This window comes from Crocuta crocuta, unplaced genomic scaffold (genome assembly GCF_008692635.1).
Source record: "Crocuta crocuta isolate KB4526 unplaced genomic scaffold, BGI_CrCroc_1.0 scaffold445, whole genome shotgun sequence".
In the NCBI taxonomy this organism is placed as follows: Eukaryota; Metazoa; Chordata; class Mammalia; order Carnivora; family Hyaenidae; genus Crocuta; species Crocuta crocuta.
Genome location: NW_027530847.1, coordinates 3578207 through 3600416, shown reverse-complemented (window position 1 = coordinate 3600416; position 22210 = coordinate 3578207). Strand labels below are relative to the sequence as shown.

Sequence of the window (22210 nt, the reverse complement as noted above, 5' to 3'; positions counted from 1 at the left end):
CCAATTTGAGTGAAGTATAGAATCTTTTCTCTCTTTACATTCCTTTCATCTTACCTGCTTTAAAAATTTTTTTTTTTAAATTTTAACGTTTTTATTATTGAGAGACAGACAGAGACAGGGCATGAGCAGGGGAGGGGCAGAGAGCGAGGGAGACACAGAATCTGAAACAGGCTCCAGGCTCTGAGCTGTCAGCACAGAGCCCGACATGGGACTTGAACCCACGAACACATGAGATCATGACCTGAGCCGAAGTTGGACGCTTAACTGACTGAGCCACGCAGGCGTCTCTTTACCCACTCTCATTGTTGCCGGGTGGGGGTGGAATCGTGGGCTCCCGTATGTCTCATCGACGTGCGGGAAGGAGGAGACAGGCAAGGAGGGCTCATTACTGTCCAGCAGACACGATGAAATTCCTGGCTCCCTTGGCCTTCTGACATCCCACACTGGTGAGAGCGTCTGGGCACCTTGACTCATGAGGGTGGATGGGGTCGCCCAATCCCCACTTGGCCTTTGCGGATGTGGACAAGGTCACCGCTTTCTCCGTGGTGTCTGGCTGGAGTGGAGCTCTTACTGTCTAGAAATGTTCTGTCCTGCTGGTTTGTTCCTTTCCCAATCCTTTGACTAGAGACAGCAGGTCGTTGTTGGGGCCGTTTTGTCTTTCCTGTGCCCACTGGCTTTTTGTGGGAAGCCAGTGCCAGCTTCTTTGGCTCCGAGTCTGGGGTCCCTGAGGCACAAAGAAAACCCATGCAGCTCGCCGCTGGGTCATTCTTGGGGTCCTGAGATCCCTGGCCCGTTGCCTTCTCTTCGCCTTTCAGAGTTTTCTTATGCTTGTTTTAAATACAATGTCCAGGGTCTTTAGTTTAATTAGCAGGAGAAAACGGGAAAAGTAGATCTGCTTCATCTTCCAGAACGTCTGAGAAGCAAGGTCACTTGTCCTGAGCAGTTTCCCCCAGTCTGCATTTCACCGATTGCGTTCCATGTAGCATTTATTGTGCCCCTGGGTCCCCTGTATTTTCCATCTGTGGTGGTTACATTTAGAGGCTTTGGTCACACTCAGAGCGGACTTTTGACAAGAATATGTCATGGGTGTGCTGTGTTCTCTCTTTCTCTCTTTTTTTATGTTTATTTCTGAGAGAGAGAGAGAGAGAGAGACAGAGAGACAGAGACAGAGACAGAGACAGAGTGTGAGCAGGGGAGGGGCAGAAAGAGAGAGGGAGACACAGAATGTGAAGCAGGCTCCAGGCTCAGAGCCCAGTGCGGGGCTCGAACTCACGAACTGCAAGATCATGACCTGAGCCAGAGTCTGAGGCTTAACCGACCGAGCCCCCTGGGCGCCCTGGGCATGCTGTGTTCTTTGACCAGGAGCCGCACGGTGCCCAGCGTCTTTGTGTGCCACTTGCAGCCTTCGCCGGCCATTGTGTGGATTCATTAACTTATCAGGGATACAGATGGCTCTCAAATTATTAAAAGATGCCAACCTCAATTAGAGTTTTGAAAATGAAATTTTAAAGTATAGGATGCTATTTTTTCCCACCAACCAGATTGACAAAGATCAAAGAGTGTTAACGCAGATGTTGGCAAGGGTGCAGGGGACACGCAGTTCCACACGATGACAGCTTTGGCTGTCTCCATCAAAACAACACATGCATATATCCCTTGGCCCAGCGACTCTACTTCTATGAATATCCCGTGGGTGTACATGTGTGTGTGCAAAGTGATGGATACACCAGGCTGTTGACTGCAGTGCTGTTTGGATTAGCAGAAGTTGAGGGAGACATTGTTCCTCCCGCGAGGAGAGTTTCCCAGCTGGTGCGCCACACAGTTTCGTGAGCTGTGGCAGACGTGTTGTTGCCCCGGCCGCGTGCCCTCAAGCCCACCCTCAGAGGTCATGTTCTCATTCAAGGAACAGGGGCCTTTTGACCGTAGGTTTATGCCGGGCCCAAGCACGGGGCAGGCAGAAAGTGCCAAACGCTGCGGAGAAATAGCTCGGGAGCAGCCCTCGGGCAATGAGGGACGGGGGTTGTTCGATGAAGACATTGATGCTCTTGGCCCTAGAATGTTCTACAAGGTTTTCAAGGGATGCCCTGGAAAGGAGCCCCATGGTCCAAAGTGGCAATTTACGTGTGACTGCACGCTGTATCGGCTTCGTGTCCTTCCCTGTCTCACTGTCCCTTCTGTCCTAGGATCACCACTTAACCTACTTACACCTGAATCCTTACTTTAGACTTTGCTTGTAGTGCCCATCCATAATGAGACAGAGCTTGGGGCAGTTGGAGTCCCAAGACTACACCCCTCAGGGGTCCTTAAGAGCAGCGATGGGGGGTAACGAAGGGGATGGTCTGACAGCATAGCCTAGAACAGGTGCATTTATGGTGCCAGACGCCATTCGTAAGCACTTCACAGGCATAGAACTGGCACTAAATCTGCATAACTACCTATTATCATCATCTCCATTTTACAGGTGAAGAAAGGCACAGAGAGGGGAAGACACTTGTCGGAGGACACGGACTATCGCAGGAAGCGTGGTTTCAGAGCCCTGCTCCTAACCGCTACACAGCCTGCGTCTGGCTCCTCTGGCCCTCACGGCTCCACCAGGATGAGTGGAGCATGGCCAAGGTTGGGGTCTTCCTTCCTGGACGTCTACTGCAGGGACCAGCCACAGGGCACGGGGCCGCCCATCCTCCACGAGCTCCTTCCACAAGGCCTGCGGAGCCACTGGAGGAATCGGTTTTCCAGGCACCCCAGGAGCTTGGCCCGAAGTCCAGGTGAAACAGATGTGTCTAAACAGGGTGGCCGACCAGCCGCAGAGGGTGTCCTGCCACCTGAACGGCCGGCAAATAAGGGCTTTGTCATTGTTTTTCTTTATTGCGATTATTTTTACAGGGCAATAGGACAGGGAACAGTTGTTTTGTTTTGCAGCAGGTGGAGTGAGGGGCACTGTTTTTTACAATCAGTGCGATTTGAGCCGAGCCTTCCTGACGAGGCACTGGTCATTTTCCCGCTCAGCAACAAATTTACAAACTATCTCGTTAGCTAGCCACTATATTGTTTATTTTCCTTTTTATTTTCAGAACTTTTCTATCTTATGCTTACACTCTTGGTACCTCGGTGTTTGGTTTTTTAAAATATTTTATCTTTAAGTAATTTTTACATCTATTGTGGTGCTTGAACTCACAACCCCGAGATCAAGATCAAGAGCCAGCCAGACACCTTGATACTTTTAAGCATCGATGTTTTAGGAATGACTTCCTCAAATTTTAAGATTGACAAATATTATCTCTATAAATTTGTCTTACTTAATTTTTTTAAAACGTCTATTCTGAGAGACAGAAGGAGCAAGTGGGGGAAAGGCAGAGAAAGGGAGAGAGAGAATCCCAAGCAGGCTCTGCTCTTTCAGCACAGAGCCCGGCATGGGGCTCGATCTCACAAACCCAACCATGACATCGTGACCTGAGCTAAAATCAAGAGTCAGATGCTTAACCAACTGATCTCCAATTTGATTTTTAGTAAATATCCATGTTCTAATGTTAGAATTCTGGTCATATGAAGTATTAATTCCCTCCTAAATGATTTAAGCTACTCCATTCCTGAGGGCTCATACATGAACACTTAGCTTGAACAATTCCATGCAAACAGCCAGTGAGTTCTTATGAAATTCAAATGGTTTTACCATAAAGTCTGTCCCTGCCTTCTTTCCTTCTTTTCTCCCTCTTGCCTAGTTTTAGTAAGTTACGATTTTCTCAAAAAAAAAAAAAAGAGAGAGAGAGAGAGACTGGAAAGCTTTATGTCATTTCCTGTGTTCTGGAACTCATCATTAATATAAAATACCTGAAATGAAAAAGTTCATTTGGATTTGAAATCCACTTGAATACATTATATTTGTCAATTAAGTAAAGGGAAGTGCTGTTGTTTATATGTTTATACATAAAACCATAAATTATATTTCAACATATAATTTCAATGGTAAGCTTTGGGATGGTTAAAATTTTTTTTAGCGCCTACTTGCAGCTATGCAGTCTCTTGTTAATGCCGACTACCAAGAATTTGAAAAGATCATCATTAATAAGCCTTGATCGAAAATTGTGTGAATCATTTTGATTATAAACGTTCATGTGATATTTGTGTTTCTTAAGAAATAAATTTTAAAATAGGTATATTGCTGTTTCAAAGTTCATTATGAAATGTATTTCATTTTTCTCATTATAAATATAGTATATAGAAATGAATTCCGCCCCCTCTCCGGACCCACATGGACAGTCTGAAACTGCTTCCAACTTTTCCTCAGTGTGCAATTCCAATGTTTTATGCATGTGCCATAGCAAGTATAAGATTGGAAATCACTGAGTTAGATAGAGGCCTGGTTAAAATACTACACAGCTAGAAAAAATAATGAAGCTGCCATGAGTACTGACAACTGTTGAAGCTGTATGATCGTACACGGGGATTACTGTATGAATACGGAAATTTCTGTAAGATACATTATTTAGGGGGGAAATGCAAGGCAGTGTGTCTGTTTCCATTTGTGTAAAAAAGGCAGGGAGAGGGGATAAAAATACGTTTACGTCTATGTATTTGTGCGTGAAAAGATGCTTCCAGAAGGATCAACAATCTGGAGAGGGGCCTGAGTGGCTAAGGGGCAAGGGACACATTGTTGGGGGCAGGGGGAAAGGCTGGAGGTTTTGGTGTTGAACTAAGCCGAATGACGACCCTGAGCACTGGGACAGCCGTGGCAAGCTCTGAACCCAGTACCCAACGACTGGAAGTGTAGGGGTTCTCCTGGGGAGCAGGATGGCGGACGGAGAACAACGGGGGAAGCTGGCCAGCTGGGAGACCGAAGTCATGGGCGCTGGGGAGGGCAGCGGCAGCGGGCGTGGCTTCAGGTCTCACCCGCCTCGACCACCAGGGGGCAGCCAAGCCTGCTCCTGAAGGCGTGCGTGAGGGGCGGGGCGTCCGAGGCAGGTTCCCGCCTCCAACTCCGTCCCTGGCTGGAGCGCCCGCCCACGGAGTCCTCGCTTTCCCAGACCTCTCCTGGACCTCCCGCGGATACTAAAAGTGGACCTCTCTAGCGAGCACCTCCTTTCTCCTCCTGGAGAGACCGCCCGACGGTGGGGTCATCGCTGCCGCGCACCACCCCCCCAACCAGACTCCCGCAAGCGCTGCTGGGTTGTTTCATTCAATCTCGACCACAATCGTGTGAGATGGGTACTGCCATCAATCCCATTTACGGAGGGGAAAGTTGGAGCCCAGAGAAGGCAGGTAACTTGCCCAAAGTCAAAAGCCCAGGAAGGGTGACCCAGGAAACACACCTGACTGGTCCACCCTGAGAACCAGAGCCTTAATCAAACCATGCCTCCTTCACTGGTCGCCAGGTTCCTACTCTGCTCCCCTCCAGAACCTTCTCCACACAGCTGCTAGAGGGTGTTTTGGAGCTCTAAGTGGGCATATCATCCCCTCACAACTTCCGTCTGGCTCTCACTCCCCTCAGGATCAAGTTCAGTCCCCTCATGCCGCCTCTCTGGCATCACCTTGGCCCAGGAAGCTTCCTCACCTGGACACATCACTCTTCCTTCAGCCTGAAGAAAACTTACTCATCAGCCTGAAGCACCTGCTTCTTCTCCACCAGGACCACTCTTCTTGCTCCCCCCATTCTTTTAGTTAACTCGTACATTCTTCCAGTCCTCGCTCTCATTACTTCCTCTCGGGAGCCTTCCTGGACTCCTGACTCCCAGACAGGCTCAGGGCCCATAGGAAACACTGTTGGGGCACTCACTCTGAGCCTCTTAAGTTGCACTGGCCTCAGAAACGGGCTTCACTTTGGTAATTATAATGGTGTCACCTTTCCAAAAACTCCAAATCACCATGACTCTTCCTTCTTTACTGATCTCTAAATCCTGTGGGATCTACTGAAATGTTACCTCAAGTCTGACTTCTTCCTGCCTCCTTCCCCGCTAGTTCCTTTGTGAGTCTTGCCGTCCTTCCTCACGGTCACCCAGATTGCCCCTTTGCCCTCCAGCACCAGACGCATCCTTGCATGTGTCTTCCAGAGAATGGGAGTTCCGTAACGGGCGGCTGCGTTCACTGCAGAATCCCCAGGGCTCTAGGTCGGTGCCTGTGCCTCAGGGAATACCTGCCAAGTGGCAGTTTCTTCCCCCCGCCCCCCAATGTCGGTTCCTGGGGGCAGGGATTGTGTCCGTCCTGTTCACACACAGCCCCAGCGCTTGGCACACAGCAGGCACTCAATAAAAACCCCATCGATGTGCAGGCGGAGAAACTCAGGCCCAGAGGGAGCACCCCTACTGCACCACTGCCCCGCAGCCAGCCGCACAGCCCCTCCTCCCCCAGCCCGGGGCGCACAAGAGCCCAGGCCCTTTGCTCACTGAATCAACACAGTTTATTACTGAACTGCACTTTCACCTTCACACAGACTATTTCAAAGAGCTGGAACAAGTGTGGGGTGGGGGCTGAGTGGGGGGTGGGGGGGACAAGTGCCCCTCAGGAGCCAGGACCCCCAGCTGGCTTCCCCAGACCAGGGCGGGGGAGGGAGCATCAGGCCGTTCAGTCTCCGGGCACCAGCTCTCCACGTGCACGCGCACAGCAAGCCAGCAGCTCCTCACACATAAATACAGACACGCTTAACAAAAATAGTATATCATCTTCACAAGGAATAAAAACTAGTCTCGAATATGTACAGCAGAGAGCCCGGGATGGCTAGGGGTAGGCCGGGACCCCCAGGGATGAGACAGACCTTGGGTGGAGTAGAGAAGAGGGAGGCCTGAAGGACTCCTGGCCAGGCCACTCCGACCTTGGCAGCCTGGCAACCCAGGCTGAACGGGGGTGGGGCACACCTACGTTGACCAGGTAGGACTGGCCCTTCTAGCCACCCCCACCGACACCTCGTGCATCAGGGTCTCCTTCCTGCCCTTCCTGCCTGAGGTAGGGAAGACTCTAGGGCTCCCACAGCTGCTCCCTGTAGCTCCCCTTCACCTCTGGGCCAAGGCCCCTGAACCCCTGGACTCCGTAGGCAGAAGCCCAAAGCAAAGATGCCCCAGGCTGATCTTCTCGCAGGAAGTGAGGCAGCGGAGGCCATAAACAGCTCTGGGGCACCTGCCTTGGGCCCAGTTGGTCCCTTAGTCATGGTCATGGGAGCCAGGGGAAGGGAAGGGGAAAGGAACTAGGGTGGTGCTAAACTGCAAGGGCCACCTTAGCTTTGGCATGGGGTGCTTCCTGCAGCTACAGCCCCCTCCCTCCTGGGTGGGGCTGGCCTCTAGCCAGAGGCCTCTGGAGGACACTGGGATTGGGGTCAGGGACTCTGGCCAGGCCAGAGGCGGGGAGGGGGTCCTGGTCCTTGTTTCTTTATCCCAAGCAGCTTGAATCCCTAATTAGTCAAAAGTGGCCCCTAAGTGGCTCTTGGGAAGGTGGGGATGATAGGAAGGGGACCTAGATCCTGGAAGGGAGAGGGAATGATCAATTCTGAGGCCACAAACATCAAAACGAAGGCAATCTAGTCTCTCCTGGGGAAAAGGGTCAGAAGACTTTCCAGCTCCCCGGCAGCAAAGCATTCTCAGGGAGGCTGAGGTCGGGGTGGGGTGGGCGTGGGTTCCACCATCAGGCAGGGCCCCCCAGCCCCCGACCGCACACACCCCCACACCTGCCAGCTTCCATGGGCAGATTTTGGGGAAACTCTGTGGGTTCTGAGGCCAGGAGAACGGAGGTGTGGGGAAGGCGGCTTTCACAGAAGCATGGTAGATTCTAGAAAACTAATTGCGGGGGACCAGGTCTAGGCCCCACCCTGTGATGGGTAGGTGGCCACAGGTTGCATGTAGTGGTTCTCCTGGTGGCAATGGTTGCTGGATAAAGGGATGTGGTGGGGGCAGGGCAGAGGTGGGAGGGTAAGTGGGTGGTCAGTGTCTGGTCATTTCCGACTGAAGAGCGAGCCCAGCAGAACCACGCCAGCCACAGTCATGCCTGTCAGGAACCAGCGGTTGAAGCGCTCCTGGCCCTTCCGGCTCTCGGCCGCTGCGTTGTTCCCATAGAGTTCCACAAAAGTGTCCTGCAGGGAGAGAGAAGAGAAAGGAAGGTGCTGTTTGAGTCCTCTGACAGTAACACGGGTAGCTGGCAGAAGGGGGCCATCTGCTGCAATGGTGATTTGAAAAACTAGAGCCATCCGTGCCTCCTCTGGGAGAGGAGATAAAGCGTTAAGGGCTGCCCTCTTTGCTGGTGCCCAGCTGGGGATGGCCAACACACATTACTGCTGAGATGACGGGTGCAAAGCTGGGAATGAGCCTTGTCCGAGGCGAGCTGGCTGAAAAGTGGTACTGGAGAGCATGCGGGAAAGAGACAGGCAGGGGCAGGGAAGTGACAGGAAGCTAGGTGGCTGGAGCAGAGGGCAGGAAAGAAGGGGCAGGGGAGAGGAGGGTAAAGTGGTGAGTGAGACCTGGCCCCAGTGCAGACTGGAAGCAGACGAGGAGGAGGAGCACAGAGCTGAGTCTGTGAGCAGCCTTCCCACTGCTGGGACAGAGGGAGGGAGCGGGGAAGGAGAGGAGATGGGGCTAAATTCCCAGTGTCAAGTCTGGGGATTATGAGTCAGAGGCCCCCTCTCCCTCTGGAGGGAGTCTCTGGCCAGGGTGAGTGACGGTTAGACAGAGGAGGGCAGAGGAGAGGGGTAGCAATGACCATGCAGGACTGGGGTGGGATCTCTGAGGCCCTGTCCATGTCCTCCGGCCTGCCCCCAGGGGGCGTGACTCTGGGCCCCAGAGGAGGTGAGCAACAGCCTTCAGCCCTGAGGCCAGTCAGGAGGGAAGCACATGATACGGGGAAGGTAGGGCTGTGGGTTAAGTTATCCAGCCCAGGGTGGAGCCAGCCTGCGGGGCAGGGAGAGGGGGCTTGCAGGACCCTCTGAGTAAGCTTTGCTCCTGATTTGTCTGTCCCCCAGTCCTCCCAACAATGCTGCAGTGCAGACCCTCTCTTCCCATTTACAGACCAGGGGCCTCTGGGCCCAGGGAGGTGTGTGTCTGGAGTGCGAATGGATCGCCTGCTGTCCAGGCCCCCTGTTCCTCCTCTCCACCAAGAACTCACATGGCCGGCCCTCGTTTCCACCTGCTCCCAACTGGCTGAGTGGTGGCTGCTCCCTCAGACTAGCTGGTTCCAGGTTCCACCACAGTTTGCTCACTGTGACGTGTGCCTGGCCCTACTTCTGGTCTTGACAACCCCCCTCAGTCCATGCTCCACATCGAGGATCTTTAAGAACACGGATCAGATCATGGCATGCCTGGGCTTCAAGTCCTCCAGCAGCCATCCCTTGCTCTTGGAAAGCCAGTGTCATTTTTGCTCATGTCCTGGTACCAGCAGAGCACCCTGTGCACTGAATGGCCAAGATGACGCAAAGACTCTGTGTTCATTAAGCCCTTAGGGAAGCAGCGGTGACACAGGAGCTGCAGCCCTTAGCAGAAAGTTCACCACAGATGGGTGGAAACCCACCAGAAAAAGCCCCTCCATTCAGGCCAGCTCACTCCTCCCCATCTCATCCCAAGCTCTCGGCCTTCCCAAGGCTTCCATCACACCTGGAATCAAGTCCTCAGTCCTCTAGGTCTCGTAGGACCTGCCCTTCCCTGCTGCACACTCGCCACAGGGGCCTCCTTGCTTTTCCTCCATCATCTGCTTGGGGGCTTGTTCTCACTGCCTGGAGCACTTGACCCCGGTTCACCATCCACCTTACCCCTGACTCTGCTCAAATGTCATCTCCTCAGAGAGGCCTGCCTTGGCCACCTCATCTAAAATGGTACCCATTGTCATCTCTACCTGTCCTCTCACTGACCCTGCTTTGTTTTTCTCCCCAGCACTTTTCATAACTGTTCATAATGGACAGATTCAACACTTTGTCTCCTGCATGAGGGGCAGCTTGAGGAGGGCAGAGATCCTGTCTTGTCTCCATAGACCCAGTGCCCCGGACAGTGTCTGGTACATGTTGGTGCTCAATAAATACATGAGAATGAAGGTACTACAAGTCTACGAAGTGCCAGGCAGTTACCCACTTCACCTTCATCAGGTAGATCTGAGCCCCATTTCACACTGGAGAGGAGGACCTTGCCTGGGGTCGCCCAGCTTACGTAACGGTGGCAGAACACAGGGATACTCAGCTCCAAAGGAAGTGCACTGTAGCAGGACACTTCTCTGTGCGGGGGGGCTGGGATGATCTGTCCTGTCAGTAGCACTAAGATGGGATTCTAGAAAGACGGGGTGGAGCTGAGGAGGAGCCTTGGGTCTGGAGAGAGAAGGGCAGTGGTGTGGCAGCAGCCAGGCTCCTCACTCTCTGGCCTGCTCACTGCCCAGGCATCACTGGTGTGGACATGCTTTCGTCTCGTCCCTCATCCTGGCTAGCCTCATGGGTGCTGGCGGACAAGGAAATTCTTACCAGAGTTGTAATTTTTCTGGTCCTACGTGTCCTAGATGAAGGAGGCCCAAGTGGAGTCACAAAAAAAGATGGATCTGTGATGGGGGAAAGACTCCTGGGCTGTCGGGGGCATGGGAGAAGTGAGGCCAAGGCCAGAAGGACTGGCTATCCCAAGGGGCCCAATGTCTCATAAGAAACCAGGGACACTGGGGTTGCAGCCAAAGTGGGAGAGGCCTGGCTCTCTCGATGGGAACTTTCCTAAATTAGAGGGCTGGCAGCCACGGGAAACTTTCCTCTCTGGGGCTGGGTTGGAGTAAACAGGCCCTGTCCCTGCAAGGCACAAAGCACTCACTGTCCAGGAACAGTCATTCCAGGGTGGAGGGTACATTCTCATTTCAGTGCCATAGAGAACAAGACTCTGACATGCGCAACCCCTCCCCCACCCCCATGCATTCCTGGACAGGATGACCTTCATTAGGAGATCCTTCTCCTGGGGAGGCGGAGTAGGATTTCCAGGGGCCCGGGATTCTGGGGACTGCTTTTGTAGACAGAACACGAGCAAAATGGGGTGTGCTACTGCAGGGCGGTGCTGGGGAGGCAGTGGCGTGGGTATATTTAGCTCAAGGTTCACACGACACACTTGGAAACAAACACAGCCATTTTCTCAGTGGGCGGTTGCCCTGGATAAACAAACAGCATTGCTGCGCAGCCTGGTTCTGGAAAAGCAGAGATAAGCCCTGGTGCTCCTCAATGGCTCCCACTACTTTCAGCCAGAGCTGGCATGGTGGGCCAGAGGGTGAGATGGAAGTCTGGGGTGCAAGGAAGTCTCTGATATCCCAGAGGCTTTCAAGGGACCCAGGCACGGGGCTGTCTGCGTTCTCAGCTTAGGTGGCAGCAAAGTGGGGTAGGTCTTTGTAGCTGTGACCAGTGCCATGGGATTCATGGACTCCCCAGCCAGCCAGACCCTCACAAGTTAGAAGGACCAATGAACCTGCTCATTCTAAGGTTTCACACAGTTGGGGTGTGGTAGAGCCTGACTGGGAACCGGTGTCCCCTGACTTGGCATCAGGGCCCTTCAGGGTGGTGAGCCAAGAACCAGGGTCCCCAGGAGAAGCCAAAGCTGGGACCACTTTAAAGATCCTGCCTCCAACAGTCCTGGCCACATAAATGGAAGGGCCCCACCCAACACACTGAAGGGTGCTCCTCACCCCTGTGTGTCCTCTTGACTGGTCACCCTCCCCATATCATCCTCCTTGGTTAGCCAACTGCTATGCGGCTTGTAAGACCCCATGAAAAAGGTCTTTGTGCTTCTAGGGTTTTTGGATTTTCATTCACACCGTAAATATGTCTTCTTTTCTTTCTTTTTTTAAAGTAAGCTCTCCACTGACTCCTGATCCTGAGATCAAGAGTGCATGCCCTCTCTACCCACTGAGCCAGCCAGGCGCCTGCACCGTGCCTGTTTCTTGCGTGCTAACCATGCTCCAAGCCCGGTACGGGAGATGCAGCAGTGGGGTGTGAACAAGACAAAGATCTCTGCTTTTATGGAGCTTCCGTTCCAGTCTGTGTTCTCAGTGGGAGGGTTATCACCTCCAGGGGGCCGAGGCAAACATTCTTGGATACTACAGTGGTCCGGGGCTTTCCACGTGGCCACAGCACATAGAGAGACCCGGAGTGCAGCTGTGGGATTCAGATGTCATGGGAAGGCAATTAGGACAAGAATGCTGAAAATGACGCCTTAGGTGAGTGGCAGTAAGGAAAACAGGTTGAGTAACCTGTCCTGGTGTAAAGCAGAGAGGACAAGGGACAAGACAATTCCAGAGATGATGGGGTTTTGAAGGCAGTAAGTCGCGGGGAGGTGACAGAGAATACCTGGCGGACTGACACAGGTGGAGTGGCGAGAGAAGGTCTCCCTGGGGAAGTGAGGTTTGAGCCGAGAGCTGAATGGCAAGGTGGAAGTGGCCAAAAGAGGATCAAAAATCTCGGGTCAAAAAAAAAGCGAGTTTCAGCAGAAGCAACAAATGCAAAGGCCCTGAGGCAAGAATGAGAGGCAAGGTGGCCGTCCCTGGGCTGAGCCCCTTTTGCGTGTCGGCTCCCCACCTCAGTCTGCAGGCTCAAGTCTGACAGCTGTCTGAAGCCAGGCCCATCCAGGCAGGGGATGGACGGACTACGGCTAGATCTCTGCCCAGGGGTCGCCCTGCAGCCGTCTGCAACCCTGGGGAAGTCAGGAAAAAAGGCTGGCACGGCGGTGCCCCTCAGGTGGCGGCCCATCCACCCTGCCGGGGCCCGAAGCGCAGCACCTAGCTGAGACTGATCAGTCCTCCGATGCCCACGCTTCTCTCTCACTTCCCACGTTCCCAGCCTTCTTGACAGCCGTGTGACTTTGAGCAGCCCAGTGTCCTCACTTGTTAAATCACAAGAAAACAGGAACAACTGCCAACACGGCAGCTGACTTTTCTTATGTGTTCGAATGTTGGCTGTGCCAGGCACTGAGCTAAAGCACCTTGACCAGGACGTACTCGCTGATTACATGCACAATCACATTCAGTTGAGTGATTATGTTTTGTCCTGTCTCCTCCACTAGACTGCCTGTGGTTTCATCCCTTGTGTCTCTGGAACCTGATGCTGTACCTGAAACACGGCAGCTACTATTCTAAATGGACCTATTTAAAAATTTTCTTTTTCCAAGTGAACTCTATGCTCAACGTGGAGCCTGAACTCACCACCCTGAGATCAAGAGTCGCAGGCTCTACCGACAGAGCCAACTGGGCACTCTCTGAGAGTATCTATTTTATTTTTTTCTTCCATTTAAAAAATTTGTTTGTTTGTTTGTTTTATTTATTTTTGAGACACAGAGAGACAGAGCACGAGTGAGGGAGGAGCAGAGAGAGACGGAGACACAGAATCTGAAACAGGCTCCAGGCTCTGAGCTGTCAGCACAGAACCCGATGCAGGGCTCGAACCCATGAACTATGAGATCATGACCTGAGCCAAAGACGGACGCTTAACCGACTGAGCCACCCAGGCACCCCTGAGAGAATCTATTTTAGGTGAACAAATGAAGGATTACTTTTATTTAATCCTCATACTATTTATCAATAGCCTCATTCTATGGATGCGAAAATGGAGGCTTCACCCATCCTCTCTATCGAGGAAGTAGTGGGACTGGGATTTGTTGGAGTTCTGGCCTCTTGCTCATTCTGATATCTGATCCTGCCCTCTTGGTCCCTGCCGCCCCTGCCCGCAGAGAACCTGACCTGCATAGTGGCAGTGGCGGTAGATGCTTCCTGAGCACTCTTCTTGGTACTTTTGGTGGATCAGTTCACCGAATTGTCCCCATGCTGGCAGGCAGTGGGTCCTGTGGTTAATTCATCCCATAGCTGATGGCCCTGTAGCCCGCAGATGATCTGTGACTTGCTCAAGGTCACACAGTGGCTGCCTGCCTGCACTAGCAGTGTGTCTCCAGTATCTTTGCTCCCAACCTCCGTAGAGGACTGTGCGTCCTTTCAAAAGGACAATACTTTTCAGGCCCCATCATGGGCCAGGTGCCTGCACTTGTACTACTGAAGGAGGACCTCGATCTTCACCCAGGTAAACTGAGGCTCCGAGATACCGAGAGATCTGCCCAAAGTGGGTATGTGGGGAGTTAGCTGCAAGCTCCCGCATGTGCAGCAGCAAAACCCGTTTCTCGGCCAGGGCTATGGTCCCGAGTCCCTCTTGTAGGGGGAAGGTTGCCCGAGGCCACCAGCTGAATGAATGAGCTCTGGCCCCCAGCCAGCTGAGGGGAACTGGGTGCCACAGGAAAAGGATGTGACGAAGACCAGGAGGGAAAGTGAAACCCTTCCGTCCTGGCTTCAGTGGGGAACAAGTGCTTGTGCCAGACGGGCCCTTCCTTCCTCTGGGGTGACTCTGGAAGGCCTAGGCCCACCACTTCCTTCCTGCTTGGTTATTTTGGGAAAGAGGTAGGTGGAGAAGAGGAAGGGGCTCCTAGCAGCCCAGGGAAAGTGCCAGAGACATCAGCACCATTCCTTCCCTTGGCCTCGTTACGGCCCAGCATGGGCAGGCCACGAGTCACCTACAGAGTCACTTTCTGCTGCTAGCCTCAGTTTCCCTGGGGGAGAGGCTGATACAGGCCTGCTGAATAGATGAATGAGGCCTTGTCAGGCAATCCCAGGGAGATGGCAGGAAGGGGGGGGATGGGGCAAAAGGAGAGGCCTTATCATTCTCTTGGCAGGGAGCTGCAGGCAGAGACTCGGAAGAAGGGAGGTTTGTGGTTAGAATCCACTTCCCTTGGCTTTCCCGGGGGAGCTGTTGGGCTCAGCAACGTGACAGGAACACAGCCTCTCCCCTCTACCGGGAGTGGGCAATTCAGAGGGGCAGCTCAGGGCAGAGGCGGAGACGGGTGACCAGCCTGTGCCAGCGTGACCCCAGGCAAGCCAGCCTTGCTGTGAGCACCATAGCAAGCCTCTGTACCTTGGAGCCTCAGTTTCTCCTGTTTCGATCTCCCAAGACAGTGGTGGTGAGATCAGGGGATGAAACCACTTAGTAAGAAGCAAGGTGACTTCGGTGTTCCTGGCTGAACAGTGTGTCATGGGGGGGGGGGGCTCAGGCCATCTGGGCTTCAGGGAGTATTTGGAGGCATCCTCGCAGCAAACTTCATGTTAATCTTTCTCCGATTCTGCCCCTGTCAGCTGCCAGCCTCTCCTCCCCCGCCTCCTCCCTCACCATTAGTTCTCAGAAGCTAAGCCTGACAGATGTGCTCATTTCTCAGAAAAGGAAGTGGTTGTGCCGGGAGGAGATAACACCTCCGCTGGGGAATTGAGAAAGCTATCGGGCCCAGCAGTGCAAGCGTGGGCTCTCCACCTCCTCAGCTCAGAACCAGGATGCTAGTCTTAGAGGCAGAGATGGTTCAGAAAAGCGTTTCCTGCGGGGCACAGATGCTCATTTAGGGGCTGACAACCTCCTTCCCTGGAACGGCTGATACTGACTGAGAACTTACCACATTCCGGGCATGGTGCTGAGGGCTTCATCATGTATATGAATTCACTTAATCCTGGCAATAACCCCATGAAGTGCTATTGTTGCTTTCCATGTTACCGATGAGGAAACAGGCTCAGAGGTCAAAGGACCCTGCCAAGGACATCTGATTAATAAATGGCAGAGTTAGGATCTGTGTGCGGCAGAATGGCTCTAGAGCCCAAGCACTGAATGGCCCCCGGGAGGCCGCTGCGCGCTCATAGGCATTTACTCCCTGGAATTCCAAGACTGCCCTCACCTCACCGGCTCCCCTCCCATCCTTGCTAACCCTCTGTCATCTCATGACCAGAGGTGGCTACAGCCTTTCATTCTTCTCCCAGAAGAGAGAAGAGACCAGGCTCACCCTTGAAAAAGGGTCAGAGACTCAAAAGTGAGCTAGTAACATACCTACCCAACCTCTTATGTGATGATGAAGCTCACCCCTAACATCCTTATTTCCCAGACAGGTTCGGAAAGGTGGAGCATCAGGGTCACGTGGTAGGTCTGTTTCACCCCTGATGGTCCATACTCGTGGGAGTTCAGTCATCCCTAGGGCAGCTCTGCTTATACACTCACAGAGCACTTCACTTTAGGAAAGCTCTCTTGGAAAGCGTTTGCCTCTTTCCCTCTATCTCCCCCCACTGGCTGGCATCAGATTTGGTCCTCTCTCCTCAGCTGCTCTCTCCAACTCTGTCCCAAGGACTCTGCCCAAGAAATCACAGGGGCTGGCAGAGGAAGCCTTGCTGGCCTTGCTCTGGGCCCTGGACCAGGTTGTGCTCCTCTCCAAGTAGAATTTCCTCATTGGTAAAGTGGCAGTGCTACCTGGATAAGGCCAAGGCTCTATTTCTATTTCTTCTATTTCTCTACCAAGCTGAGCTGCCAGTGCAAAGAGTAGGCAGGTACCCACTAAGTCTTGCAGTTAGACTTGAGAGGTGTTAGCCGCGGACATCGTCTATAAAATGGAGATTAAAGATGTGCTTATTTCACAAGAACATTGTGAAGATCCAACAGTAATACACATAAGGCTCTTAGAATTCTGTATGGTGCAGAGCAGACTTTGAGTACATGTTGGCTATTATTACTGTTCTTATTGCTGGACCAGAGCTCAGCTGGTGTCTTAGAGCCTTCTCTGTGGTCTGCAAGACCCTGCAAGGATTTCCTCAGCTTTGTCTAGGGCTAGGCTGCTTCATTCTTCACATACCATGCTCTCTTCAGCCTCAAGACCTTTGCCTATGCTCGTCCCTCTGCCAAGGTCTCTCCTACTTGTCTCTTAAGTCTTCACCTACAGGTGACTTCTTCAAGGAGGCCTCCTGCTTTCTGCCTCTAAGTCTCCTTCAGCTCCCTTACCAGTTTGTTGTACTGTTCTTTTTTTAAGTTTTAATTTAAATTCCAGTTAGTTAACATATAGTGCAATGTTAGCTTCAGGCTTACAATTTAGTGATTCAATGCCTGTATACAGCACCCAGTGCCCATCACAACAAGTGCACTCCCATCGCCTACTTCCCCCATCGCCCCCTCCATAGCCATCAGCGTGTTCTCTATAGTTAAGAGCCTATTTCTTAGTTTGCCTCTCTCTTATTTTCCCCTCTGATTGTTTGTTTTGTTCCTTAAATTCCACATATGAGTCAAATCATATGGTATTTGTCTCTCTTTGATGGACTTATTTTGCTTTGAGCTGTTCATTTTCCACCATGAGCTCTGTCTTTCAGGCCTAGCCCAGTCTGGGCCCAGAGAAGGTGCTAAGGGGTAGGCCGACTGGTAGACAGTGAAGAGGGTAGGGAAGAAAGGCCAGCTTCCCTCTTTATCCCCATCCTCACTGCCTGGCAAAACCAGGAGGGGGCCCCGGGACACCAGGTAATTGGGCAGGGTGGCCAGGACTCCCCAGACACCAAGTTCTTCCAGGCTCAGGAAGGGTGATGGGAAGTTCATGGGAAGGTTCTGGAAAAGACATCATCTGCATTGTGTTGAGGCAACAGGTAGGAGGGACTGGGGTTAGCAATCTACAAAGAATAGGGGCTTGGTCTCTGGGGCCACCCCTTTCCCTAAAACTCTTTCTTCGGGGGTCTATGCCTCAAAGTACTCCACAGTCCAAAGCAGCCACCCCCTTCTTATTTCCACCCAAAGCTATCCCCACCACCGTGTCTGGTGCCGATTGACGCTGTGTGCTGTGAGGAGACACCAGGCCAAGAGCTGGGTTTTGTGTTCCAGCTCTATCACTGGCTTGCTTGGGTTGAGTCTCTTCCCCTGTCTGGGATACTGGGAAAGTCTGGGACTTTCCCCATCTGTAAAATGAAGGGGGTCATCCTCGAGGCCTCCTCCTAGTGCTACCGCAGGAAGAGAATGAAAGAAGCTCACATATGGATAGATCAGTAGCTACTCGAGCTCTCTCTGATGGGTATTCAGAAGACCCAATAATTAGTGTGGAAGGGCAGAGGCAACATTCTGCAGCAGGAGGACTTGTTGCCATGAAAGAGTCTGATCTTCCTTCGCCGCAGAGCCTGCTGAGTCTCGCTCTCTACCTTGTAGGATTCTAGGGTAAAAGGGCAATGGGCACATCTGTGACCCGGGGCAAGCTCCTCAGAGAGGCCAGCTCTGGCCGGGCTCTGTCCCGGTGGCCTCCACCTCTTTCTTCACCCTAGCACCACCTCTAACTAGTCCAGACAAGTCCGGGTATTTTCAGCCTTTATCTGATCGGAAATGTTTGGAATTCCACAGCCTCGGAGGATTTGAGGATGGGAGCAAATCCCTGCAACACCCTTCCCTCCCCCCTATACATATGAATGCTCACGTCCACACCCCTCGACACCAAAAACTGAGAGCTGAAGGCTCTGGCTGGGTTGCATTTCCTACATTCTGGTTCCTTCTGGTCTTCTCCTCAGTTCATTCTCACCCCAATCCATCAAGATACAGAATAGAAAGATGCCTGAGACAGTCCCAGGAGAGCTGGACTTCTGCCTGCTGCCAGGTGACATGGGGCGGGGGGCCACCAGGAGGTTTGCTCTTCAGTCAACACCCAGGGCACCATAAACTGCAGAAGATCACCACCACCAGGAGGCCCCAAGGCAGCTCGCTGTCCCACCTGATGTGACCTGTGGATCACTCAAGAATTTATGTGTCATGATCTGTGGTTTACTGTAGTTCAACTCCCTCCCTAAACAGATGGGAGACTGAGACCCAGAGGAGGTACAGACTCCCCTGCAAGGCCTCCTGACCCTTGGAGTTGGACAGTGTGGGTTTTGGCTCCAGCTCTGGGACTGCCTACTTGAGGGACCCAAGGCAAGACTCATTACCTTCTCAAGGCAGCATTCCTGCCTGAGAGCACTGTACTTGCATCACAGGCTTGGCAGCAAGAACTAAATGGTCCACAGAACTCAATAAATGTTAGCTGCTGTCATGTTTTTATAGCTAAAAAAGAGTGGTTTCATTTGTGCTTCTCATGGTGCATCTCATTATTTACAGCCACAAACAAATGCACAAAAACAGCTAATATTTACTGAGCTCCTGCTTGAATCCTCAAAACCTTGCCAAGTAGGTGTTGTCCCCATTTTGCTAACAAGGCAGCTAAGACTCAGAGAGGTGATGAGGCTTTGCCTGAGATCACCAGCTACTGAAGGAGGCGTCTGACTCCAAAGCATGTTACATCTGCTCGTGCAATAGGACAGATGCACAGGGTTGTTACTTACTATAAGCTCTTCCTTCCTTCCCCCTTTCACCCACACAGCTGCCTACCTACTATTTAGTGATGATCTTCTACTCTTAGGCCCTGTGAGTCAGAAATGATTTTGAGGACAGGGAAGAGAAGTGGCATGCTCCCTGGTGCCTCATGGGTGAGAAAAGGAGGTGTGTGCTGCGGCTGCTTAGGGCTCCGCCCCCACACCATCAACCATCCCCTGCAAGGCCAGTCCCTCCCTTTATCTGGCCATTATCTTGGAAACAAAAGTGATGCCAAGTAGCTCTGGCAGAACTCTTACCTGAGTGTTCTTTTTCATTTAATGCTTATTTATTATTTATTTTTTTTTTTTTTGAGAAAGAGAGAGACTGACTATGAACAGGGGAGGGGCAGAGAGAGGGAGACAGAAGATTTGAAGCAGGCTCTGTGCTCTGAGTGCAGAGCCAAAAGAGCCCGATGCAGGGTTTGAGATCATGAACTGAACCAAAGTCAAGAGTCGGCCCCTTAACCGACTAAGCCATCCAAGCACCCCTTATCTGAGTTTTCTATGACGGATCATGAGCCCTTCGTGGGCTGAGCTGTGAGGCTGCGGGGAGGACCAGACAAGCTGTCCTGCTGGTCCTGGACACTCATTCACTCCATAAATCTTTATTAAGTACCCACTGAATGCCAGGCACTATGCTAAGTATTGGGGATAAAGCAGTGACTAAATCAGATGAAAATTCCTACCTGCGTGAGTTTACAATTTAATGCGAAGAGACAGGCAATGAATAAATGTGTCAGATAGTAGTAAGTGCTAAAAGAAAAACAAATGAGAGAAAAGGGTTAGACTGAAACATGGAAGACAGCAGTTAGAACCCGTAGTCAGGGAAAGCTTCTTGAGGAAGTGACATCTGAACAGAGCCCTCCTGAACGAAGTGAGGGTACAGCATCACAAGGATCTGAGGAAAGCAATGGGAACAGCAAATGCAAAGGCCCCGAGGCAGGAACATACTTGGGCACTCTTGAAACAGGAGACACCAGTATGGCTAAAGGAAAATGAATGAAGGGAGAATGGTAACAATGGGGTCTGGCAGTAGGCAAGAGTCAGACTGTGCAGGGCCTTGAATGCAATTCAAGAACTTGGTCTTGTTGTTTGAGCGACATGGGAACACTGGAGGGACACGATCTAACTTTGGTTTTAATAGAGTCCCGCTGGCTGCTAGGTAAAGACCTCAACGGGCAAGGGTAGACGTAAGAGATCTGGTGAGAAGGTGATGCAGTCATCCAAGAGAAATGCGATAGTGGTTTGGCCAGGATGGTGCCAAGGAAGCTGGTGAGAAGCAGTCAGATTCAGAATTTATTTTTAAAAGTAGAACTGATGGGCATTTGGCTGGCTTCGTTGGTAGAGCATGCAACTCTTGATCTCAAGGTCATGAGTTCAAGCCCCATGTTGGATGGAGAGCTTACTTGGGGGAAAGAAAAAAGAGCTCAAAGGATTTGCTGGTGGATTGGCTGTGGGTTAGGGGAGTTACTAGTCTCTGTCCTTGTTCCTCACCTACAACAGGCAGGAAAGAGGCCTTTGAAGATGTTTTTCTAGGCCGGTAACTCTGGGAACCCTATGGGATGAGGAAAGAGACAAAATCATTTCTGCCCTAATGGAGGCAAGCAGTTTGCTCTCTGGGCTCTGAGAGCTGGATGGCAATGACAGGAGGAAGTCAGGGGCTGGACAGAGACAAATGTGGCCGCCCACTTTCAGCAGGCACGTTGCCCAACTTCAAGGGACCTGCAGGGCCACGGAGTAGCCAGGCCCAGATTGGGGTGGAGGTAAAGGTAGCTCGCTTTCCATTAGGAGAGCAGGGGCATCAGAGCTGTGCGGCGACCAGGGCCTACCATGCAGAAGGTGCTCTGTGGGTGAGTGAGCGAAGGAGGCGATGCCTGCAGGCCAGGATGTGTGTGAGAACTTCCCAAGTCGTTCCAAGGGGTGAGCCTGACCCAAGGGATTCATCTCCTGTCATTCCTTCTGCATTGATTACATTCTAGGCCAAGTCTCAAGTTCCCATTCTTCATGAATGGCAGACCACAAGGTCTGAAATTGCCAAAGCAGCATTTTAGAGCTGAAAGGAAGCAGACACATCTGGCCCACTCTATCCACAATTTCACCATCACTGTTTTGGCTTTCTCCATGTATCATTGTTATTATTAACATTTTCCTGTTGAGTGACTCACTTTTGAAAACTTTAAGTAAATGTATTGAAAACCCTCAATCCCTACTACTCTTCACCCTGTTCTTTCTGCAATCTTTTCCCTTTTTATTTCTATTTATTTATTTATTTAAAGATTTTTTAAAAAGTAACCTCTACACCCAACATGGGGCTCAAACGCACAATCCTGAGATCAAGAGCTGTATGCTCCACCGACCGTATACTCAAGCCAGGTGGCCCTGCAATCTTTCCCCTTTGTAGTAAACGACAGCAGATTCATCCTTCCAGGGGCTGAAGCCTGGACCACCTTGGAGTCACTCCTAAATATTCTCCTTAGTTCTGATCTGTCAGCCAATCCCTTTGAATCTATACTTCGAATTTATCCAGAATGCTACCACTTTTCATTACCTCGGCCACCATCATTTGGTCCAATACATGTTCTGCCTGTATTGTTGTAACAACCTCCTTACTGGCCTCCCAGCTTCCTGCCTCCCCTTGTGGTCCTTTACCAGAGCAGGCACATTCTGTCTGGTTCTGTCTGGTCAAAACACTCCACTGCCTTCCCATCTCACTTAGACCAGGAGCCAGAGGTCCCGTCATGGCTCGTGCGATCCTTTACCTTCTACCTCTGCTCACTCTGTTCTAGCCACACTCAACCTCCTCTGCTCTTCCTCAATCGTGCGAAGCACACCCTTCTCAACTTGGGGCCTCTGTACTTGTTTGCTCTGTCTGGAATGTTTTTACCACAGACTGGATGCAATTCAGTGTATCACAGACTGATACACGGTTTATTCCCTCAAATCATGTCAATATCTGCCCCCATGCCTCCTCCTCAGAAAAGCCCTTCCAGATCACTCTTTATTTAAAAGAAACAAAAACAAAACAAACAAACAAACAAAAACCCCAGTGCTTCCTCGTCACCCTCCATTCCCCACCATCACTTTGTTTAGAATA

General features: G+C 51.7%; 1 protein-coding gene across 4 annotated transcripts in view; it reads right to left on the bottom strand.

Moving 5' to 3' along the window:
- Positions 1–6632: 6632 nt before the first annotated feature.
- Positions 6633–22210, bottom strand: part of BCL2L1 (BCL2 like 1) — a 47532-nt gene continuing 31954 nt past the window's right edge. For all 4 annotated transcript variants that reach the window (XM_077769359.1, XM_077769358.1, XM_077769357.1 and 1 more), the window contains exon 3: positions 6633–8050. In XM_077769359.1, coding sequence (XP_077625485.1) covers positions 7913–8050 — 138 coding nt within the window. In that variant the 3' untranslated portion in view covers positions 6633–7912. The remainder of the gene's footprint in view (positions 8051–22210) is intronic.